Here is a 9,109-nt window from a genome sequence, read left to right on the forward strand (position 1 = left end):
TGAGCCCGCTGCACCCCCAGCCTTATCCCCCCGCCCAGCTTTGGGGCCGCTCCCTGTCACTGCTCTGTTTTTCTGGGTTTGGGGTTTATTTCCCGTGGTTTTTCCAGGTCTGTGTAGGAACGGGAACACTCCCTTTACTAGCAAGCCGCACACAGCCTGCGCAGCAGGCGCTGCACTGTGCCAGCCTTACAGCAAAGCCAGGAACTAATTGTTTTTCCTCTAAAGATTACCCAATGGAGTCAGTAAGCTCCCTATCCCACTGCTTTATGCTTGAGCCTGGCGGCACATTGCAGTGACTTTTACCCAGCAAAGCAGGCAAGATGTCCCTCCTGATGCCCAGGAAACGTTTCCACATCAAGGGTGTATTGCCATTAGGAAAGATACCTATCCAGGAACTTTTGAAAACTCATCTAGAAAGTCACTAGAATTTTTTTCCATTAAAAAAAGTTTGGGGCCAAATCCTCAGCTCCATGTCCAGGGGACACAGGGTGCACCTGGAGGTGGTCTAAGCCAGTCTCTTGTCTCAGGAAAAAGGTGGGTCCCACATACTGTGAGCAGTTTAGTTATTGTATATCCCTGCCTGCAGAGACATAAATACTGTAATTCCTATACGAGTTCAGGCAGAAAACTAAAGTCCTTTAACACAAAGGGACTTCTGTGACACTCCGCTTGGCTGTTCCCTTCCCCACAGTCGTAGTCACACTGTCTTTACTACACTCAGTAAAAATTGCAATAGAAGGGTGTGCTGGGTGTGGCAGGAGTGTGAGAGTAGGAAGAAACTCAATAATTTGCCCACCTACACAGAGCAACACACCTTGGCTGAGACACAGGGTCTTAGTGCTGCTGGTGTAACAGCAGCAAATCACACCTGCTCTCAGTCCTACCACACTGGCAGGACTTCATGTGCTTTACGGGCACTCGAGCACTCTACAAATAGGTAGGATAAAACCATTAGACAGTAGAGACAACTTACAGACAAAACTTTGGTCCAGCATGAGCTTGGTGATCCTATCGCGCTGCTCGGTACACAGAGCTGGAATGAACTCACAGTTACCAAGTACTGGCATCACTCCACATTAAACCCAAAGCTGTCAGCTGATGACAAACTGGCGGATGCAAGGATTAGTTGTCTGGAAAGCACTGAAGCCTTTGAATCAACAGGGTTGAGTGTTGATAAGGCATAGTTCAAGCTCATAACATGGGAGTTTGGTGGAAAGACTCTGGCATTGATATTTGGAAATTCAAATTACATTGCAGGTATTACAGTGGTCTTGTATGTTCAGTGTGCAGCCTGGCAGACACATTCAGTGTCAACGAGCTGCTTGCATGGCACTTCATAAGTCCGTCACTCAACACGTTGCCAATTCCACATGTGAATGGTGCCCTGAGATTTTGAGAGCTGGTGGCTACATGCTGCTACATGGGTTCAGAGGGAAATCTCAATGAGTCTGAAGAGCAGTAAAGGCACTGTTGGTATCAGTTGATATATCAGTAATTTGCTGTTTTATCTCCATGGTGGTCTCCCAGGGTCTCTGGTCACCCTTTCATGCCTTTCCCACCGGGTCGTGTGCGAGGTGATCGGTGATGCTGACCCAGCTGCCTCTGTCCAGGGCAATGGGACTTCAGACAACTTCTGGATAACTCGGCTGGAGAGCAGTTATGGATTCTACATTGGCCTGGGCTTGGCTGTCTTCTCCAGCTTCCTCATCGGAAGCAGTGTCATCCTCAAAAAGAAGGGGCTGCTACGGCTGGTGGAGAAGGGAGGCACCAGAGCAGGTAAGGCTTCTGTGGGGGGCAGGAGGGAGGAGGTCCACTTGTTGCTAGAACCACACACATCATCCAAACTCCACACTCATATGGCAGCTCTGGGTACACATCAGCCTCCTACCAGCAGTGGAAGACATGGCTTTTCCGCATGTGTGTGAGTCTCAGAGCAGTGCTGTGCTGGAATGAGGTGCTCATTTACAGGACCCTACACTGCAAGGGCTCAGCTAAAAGGAGCATTCCCCTGCTTTGCACCACAAATAGCGAGTCACATGTACTGCGTGATCAGATGTGCACCCACCAGAACAACATGTGCCTGTCACAGCTCTTGCATGGGAAAGTGTGAGAAGTGGAGTGTTGAATGCTCTTTGAAGCATGCCCTTTTCCACGAAAGTGCAAGTCATCCTCGTGCCACAGACCAGAGCAGCGCAGCTCCATGACCCCACTCTTGCTCTTGGCAGTCACCAAGACAAGAACGTAGCCTCACGTGCCTTAATTGCATTGACAAGAGCCATTTATCAATGCAGGGCTGCACGCCTGTGATCTGTGTGAACCCTGCTTGTGGTTGTCAGAATAGATACTTCTGAGGTATGTTGCTCAACAACACGTAACTTTCCTCTAGGGTGAGGCATGTACTTATGTGCACATATATATGGATGGGAAGCGGCGGAGCACTGCCTACAGCAGAACTGCACTGCACAATTGGACACATCCCATCAGCATTGCAAACATTTGCTCTAGCAGCAGCGTAAGGCCTACCTGGCAGCTGACCTACTTGCATAACAAAATAATGATAATTAAAATGTTCCTGTTCCCAGTTCTGGCCTAGAAACCACTCTTAAATCACCTTACAAACGAATTTAGTATCACTGTCCCCATACGAGGGCACAGAGGCACAGAATGATGAAGTGACCAGTCAGTCAACCAGGAGGTGAGCAGCAAAGCTACCAACAGCACCTGAGCCGCAGTCCAGCATCTAATCCATCTCCAGCCCCTGCCTGGCTGCTTGCAACTGCTGAACTCACATGGGCTTGCTTTTCACCTTGTACTTGCACAATGGAATAGCAGTGTTGTTTCAATTGTAGAAGACATCTTTCTCCTCCATCCCTCCAGGAGCTCCTTCCACAACAGAGTCAACCGAGCAAACAAGAGCAAACCCCTCCCTGTTTTTCAGGATGTTTAACCAGGAATTAGAGATTAATGACAGAAAACTGCAGCCGATAAAAAACTCTTGAGAAAAACAAACGAAACCCCAAACAAGCCATCAATTTCTAATGAATACCAAAGCATAACATTCGAACTTTTGAGCATTTGTGTAGAACCAGAAGACACTGAATTCTAGCAAGTGCCTGTCTGCCTCTTCATTTCCCCTTTGTTTATCTTGCCCTTTAATCTCAGTCCCAGTCTTCCACCCCTTTTATCTCAGCACATCACTTTTCTCCAAGGCAATTCAAACACTGACAGCTCTGGTCAGGTCAGATTTACCAAAATACAGGCTCTCTGACTCAGGGTTCACAATGTCAGCAGGCTCAAGCTCCATCTAACAGCTTGTGGGTTAAGACTTCCAACACAATATATCCATTCTTCCTCATTTCCACACACACTCTCTTTCATGGAGTTTTTCCAAAACCAGGAATCATTTTCAATCAGAAACACTCAGTCACATAGTGACTGCTACCCATAAAGTTAACTTCAGCATTTCTGGCAGTCCAGGCTGAGGCCCTATGACACCCCTATGATACAAAGCGGTGTACAGAAGGAGCAGATAACTTCCAGAACAGGATGCAGGGAGCCTTCGCTGCAACCATACAGCAACACAAAGTAAGGCACCACATGTCCACACAGAACGACCGACCAGTTTTTCATAGCTATAACATCCACTTGAACTGAGTTTAGAAAAACTTGTTGTCTTACCTTAGTGCCCATGGGCGAGACTCTGCAGCAAGCCGGTGCAATGCGAGGTGAAGCGCAGGGTCCCTGCAGGAAGGGTGCAGGCAGGCGGTGTCCCAGGGAGCAGCCTTTGGGTGGGGGGCGAGCAGCACAGAGCAGCCCCTGCCATCCTTCATCCCTTTGCTCCAGGAGCATCCCACAGGGAAGGGGCAAGTGGAACACGCAAGAGAAGACACAACCAGTCCATGGGAGCTCATCTGGGGTGTTTATTGCTGTGTTTAGGGGCTGATGCACCCTGATGAACCAGCGAGGACAACCACAGCTCCCAGGGCTGAATGGCAGCCCCAAGCTCCACAGTGCAGCAGGGCAGGCTGCACCCCAGGCCGATAACCTCAATGGCTTTGGGGCAGCAGGTGCCATTCCTGTCACCACCTGGCATTAAACAACTGCTTTTATTGTATCTGTATTGTCCAACCCCAAGTGCCAGCTTCCTCTACCCCCTTGATCGATGTAATTTCTACGTACGATGGCACAACTCCACATTCCATTCTTTCAGGCTGTTTTCTTTGTCACACTCTTCCCCTTGCAATTTATACTCCTCCAAAGGGACATTTCTCATCTCTTACTCTGAAGGACGTGGTTGTTAACTCCTGTGTATCTGTGTGCTTTGCTTCTCCAGGAGATGGAGGCCACGGCTACCTAAAGGACTGGCTCTGGTGGGCTGGCTTGTTAACCAGTAAGTAGAAGCTGTTTCTCTGGGTTTGCAGCTTTTCCAGAGTCTGTTGCTGTCAGTTAGGCGTGGAATGAGCCCAGTAGCTGGTGGCTCAGAGCCTTTTTTCTGGCAAGTTGCCCCAATCGTCTTCAGCTCAAGTTGAGTGGAGGCAGCAAGCCACACAGAACCTCCCTCACCAGCCTCCTGCAGGGCTGGTAGGACTTGCTAGCTCAGTTTTACCAGATCAAAAGCACGAAGAGCCAGGTTTTAATGAGGCGGGTGGCTGGTCTGCCTGAGTACCAGGCACAGGGCAAACAGCCTCCCCCACATGCCTGGGGGCCCTGGGAAAGGTTACTGCTGCAGCACAGGAGAGATAGGGAGGTGTTGGTAGCAGTTCCTTTCTTGAGCAAAACTTGCTTAGAGCAACCCTTGAGTCCTTTTATCCATGCTGCAACACTTCAGCATCTTCTCAAATTGGACTCACTGCTGTGCAAAGAGCAGCAGAGCACTTCTCAGAGCAGTCTGTTCTGGCTCCCACTGCCGCAGCAGGTGCTCAAGGTGCCCCCACCTTGATCTGCCCTTGTAGCTGCAAAACCACCACCAGAGTACAACCGTGAGTAAGCACACCATACTCACTGCTCAGGGGACAAGGACAGCTCAGCCAGAGAGAGACAGCACAGCCCTAAGGAGACATTTTGTAGGGGAGGAGCAGCCTCCCAGCAGCCCCCACCACAGCCCACCCCCGTGTTAATCACTCGGTTAACGAGGGTCTGCTGTGACATGGCCAAGCCCTGGCATCCCCAGCCCTTCTCCGAGTGGGTGCAGGGCTCCAGGGGTGCCTCTGCTGGTGTTTGTTTGCATTAGAGAGATTTTCACCCGCTATCTGGCCCTGTTTAGCAGCAGCATGAAACCCCCATAATAAAAGCCACTCTCTAGCTGACGTCTCACTAGTTTACAAGCCCACAAGAGAAAACACAAAATGAACACTGTAACTCGCTGTTGTTTATTTTTCTTGTGTTTGCTTAGTGGGTGGAGGAGAAGCTGCCAACTTTGCCGCCTATGCCTTTGCTCCTGCAACGATTGTCACACCTCTGGGGGCTCTCAGCGTGCTCATAAGGTGATTTATGTGTTTACATTTGTAATTTGCCTTTTTGTTTGCCTGTTTGTTTTGTAAGATAGAAAGAACTGAAGCAATGCTCACATGATTTATTCTGCCGAAAGGAAAACAAAATCACAGTGTTTTCTAAAAAGTGCTCAAACAGTTGTTGTCCTTTTGGGGGGTCATTTGGAAATGGCTGAATTAATTAGCATGGCGCTCTGGAAATGCCACGTGTGGAGAGCAACCACATACACACACTTTAGGGTAAATTATTGCAAATACCAGCGTTACTTCCTTCCTTATTCCAGCTCTCTAGCCAATCCAAGGTTGTTTTATTTTGTTCTTGTAGTGAACAATAATAAAAATCTAAAAGGATCAAAAATATCAGGCTTGTTTTTAAACTGTCTTTCATTTGCCTTGTATTTTCTAGGCTCTTAGGGTGCTCTGATGCTGTGTTTTCATATACTTTTGTTTGTTGCCAAAAGGGCTGAAACCCTATTTTATTTTTTTTTTTTTAGAGAAAAAAGGAAATTTATATCAAAATACATGACTCCAGGTACTGAGGTTTCATAGGAGGACTGTTATTGTGAAAAGCATAAGCAAACTGCGAGCTGGGATGGCTCTGGTGTCTTGCCCCGAAGTTTTATGGACAACAGCTAAATATTTTTGCAGCTCTATCTACAGCCCTAGTACCTTCAGAGATTCTCTGGGGCTTTATAGTTCTGACAACGTAGTTAAAATTAATGCAATTATTTTGTTGTTAGATTGGGGTTTTTTCTCTGTTGCACTGGTCTCTAAAGTAGTTTCCTTGGGCACTGAAAGCTTCATAATGCCCAACAGCTCATGAGTGGGTCTATAGACCCTGAAAATATTTCTGAGGATGTGCTAATGCATTTTTCCCCCTTGTTGATACATGAGCTGTGATCTATAGATGACACCTGCATCTCTGCAAGTTCAGCTGTCACTAAATGCAATGTGATTGTGTATTAACACACTGGAATCTCAACAAATTTTCTCCAAATCTGTGTCCTTGTACCACGTGACAGCATTCTTTACCTTAGTTTAGCTGCTGTTCTTTCTTTGAAGGGCTGTAAAACACTAGCTGACGTTTTTCTCTCCCACGCAGTGCCATCTTGTCTTCCTATTTGCTTGGAGAACGGCTCAACCTGCTGGGAAAGCTGGGCTGCATGCTCAGCCTCGTGGGCAGCACTGTGATGGTCATACATGCCCCAGAGGACGAGGAGGTCACCACCCTGGATGAAATGCTGTCTAAGCTGAAAGAGCCAGGTGTGCAGCAGCTCGTGGTTTCTGTCCCAGGGTGGGCAGTGCACACTGCTCCCCACACTCACTGCTCAGTTTTGAGTTACTGCTCTCTCTTGTCCAGGTTTCCTCGCTTATGGTGCAATCCTCTTGGCTGTCTGCTTCCTCCTGATCTTCTACCTCGCACCCCGCTATGGCCAGAGCAACATCCTCATCTACCTCACCATCTGCTCCGTTATTGGTGCCTTCTCCGTGTCCTCAGTTAAGGGCCTGGGTATTGCCATCAAGGGCTTCTTTGCTGGCCAGCCCGTGCTGCAGCACCCGTTGACGTGGATCCTGGTCATCACGCTGGTGGCATCCATCACTACACAAATTAACTACCTCAATAAGTCTCTAGACATTTTCAACACCTCTTTGGTGTTTCCCATCTACTATGTGCTGTTCACCACCATCGTCATCACAACCTCTATCATCCTTTTTAAGGAGTGGGTCACCATGACTGTAGTCGACATCATTGGGACAGTTTGTGGCTTCCTCACCCTCCTTTTGGGGGGGTTTTTCTTTCATGCCTTCAAAGACATGGACGTCAGTTTAGGTAATCTACCACAAGTCCTCCAGAGTGGACAGCAAGCACCGGTCACCCAAGATGACAAGAACATCCTGATAGAGGTGGACAACTCCAGCATCGCCCCAGAGGATAAACCGAAAGTATTCATGATCTGCACCTAGCATGTTATATGTGAGGGTCTGGAGGTTGGGTGAATGGGTTGATGTCAATATTCCCAGAGGTAGTGAACAATTTAAAACAGGAAAAGCAGAAAATAAAGCCAACAGTGTCTTATCCAAAGCTTGGTAGAGTCGAGCCAAGTCTTCCTCTGGGTTTCTGGATTGGATCTTTGTCATGGTGTGGCAGCAAGGGGAGAGTTTCATCTTCACTGGGCTTTAATATGTACAGCCACCGAAAATGAAAATCCTCTTGAAATACAATACTCCTGTGACAAAGCTTCTCTCTGAGACCCCTTCCCACCCCTTATTCTTGGCAGGGCTAGTGTTTACTCTTGCACTCCTTCCCCTGGGTGGCCATTGATGTGTTTATTTCCAGACCCTGACTGAGGCATTGATCAGTGTTGTCTTTTTTTCTCTTTCTAGACGCTTGCATGAATGCTAAAATACACACCAGTGTCTCAAACGGAGGTGAGAGACAAGGACTGAATGGTGCACGCCTGCTATTCAGACTCTGCTCGTCCATGTCTAATTAATTACTTGCTCTGCAAATAGGGAACAGAATACTGGGGAATATGGGCAAAGTGAGGTGAATTTTGGAATAGGCACCCCCTTGGGCAGAACCCAAGCCAAGAAGTGTTTTTACAGGACCATGGCAGAGAAATCATTTTCAGCCTTTTGATTTTTTTGTGAGGTGCAGGAGTTTCCCTGGAGCACAGTGTTAATTGGTTTTATGTGGGGTTTTGTTTGTTTGGGGTTTTTTCCTTAGCAGCTGTGGTGCCCAGGCTGTGTTGATGTGGTTCGTGAAGCCTCTGGGCCTGATCCAGACCTCACCCGAGCCAAGGGGCGGCCTCCGCTCAGACTGGGAAGTTCTGGGAGGGTATAACGCGTCAGCAGAAACACCGCTACTGTCAAGACCTTTTACGGTCTGTGAAAATCTTTCAAGCCTGAAAGACTAAGTGGCAGTAAATTTTAAGTATATTTTTTTCCTTAGGAAACGTTTTGACCTTGAAGAGCTGCCCAACTCTTTGAGGCCCCTAACCTGTCCTGCTATTATTTAAGCCCAAAAGCTTTTATTTCATTTGTTTCTTTAGAGGGAGGTCTGGGCTGCCTGTTAGAAGGCAAACAGGCACAAGTGGGTGATGCTCTGCAGAGCTGTAGGGATGCAGTTTATCCCAGAGCGGTCCTGTTCACCCCTCTCCATCTTTCTCAATGTAGTATGGATACTACCTGGACTCTTGCTCACAGCTCACCTTCAAAACCCCTTCAGATAGTGAGGATGAAGTGATGGGAGGAGTAACATTTTGAGCTGGAAGGTGAAAAAGGAAGGTATTACCACAGCGGAATGTTCCTCCCATCTTGCTGCTAGATCTTACAGCACAGGGAGACTGAAGCCTGTTTGGTCACAGTAAATCCCGGTGCAGGAGCAGCAAAGCCTGAGCCAGCTTTCCAGAGGCAGCTCTGGCTGGGATAGCCCTGGACCATGGTGCACACTGCTGCGGTCTGAGATGCTGATACCTGGGTCTGGGCATCACTGAGGAAGTGCAACTTGGGGTGAGGGGAAGAGGAATATGCAATTTCTTATTTTAATAATATTTCCGTGCTTTTTTTGGAATGTGGAAAGGGAAATAAAGGCTTTTTCTAAAAAAAAAAAAAAAAAA

The 9,109-nt window shown here is 47.9% G+C and overlaps 1 protein-coding gene across 1 annotated transcript; it reads left to right on the forward strand.

Annotated features, from left to right (window-relative positions):
• Positions 1 to 1,492: 1,492 nt before the first annotated feature.
• On the forward strand, positions 1,493 to 7,454 carry LOC104492288 (magnesium transporter NIPA2-like; the record flags this gene model as incomplete). The annotated part of the gene is made up of 5 exons (XM_010134823.1): positions 1,493 to 1,776; positions 4,334 to 4,390; positions 5,393 to 5,483; positions 6,592 to 6,752; positions 6,850 to 7,454. Coding segments are annotated over 5 exons (1,198 nt in total), but the record flags the coding sequence as incomplete, so codon positions are not given.
• Between the last annotated feature and the right edge of the window lie 1,655 nt (positions 7,455 to 9,109).

The sequence above is a fragment of the Buceros rhinoceros genome, unplaced genomic scaffold, assembly GCF_000710305.1.
Source record: "Buceros rhinoceros silvestris isolate BGI_N320 unplaced genomic scaffold, ASM71030v1 scaffold39394, whole genome shotgun sequence".
Classification (NCBI taxonomy): Eukaryota; Metazoa; Chordata; class Aves; order Bucerotiformes; family Bucerotidae; genus Buceros; species Buceros rhinoceros.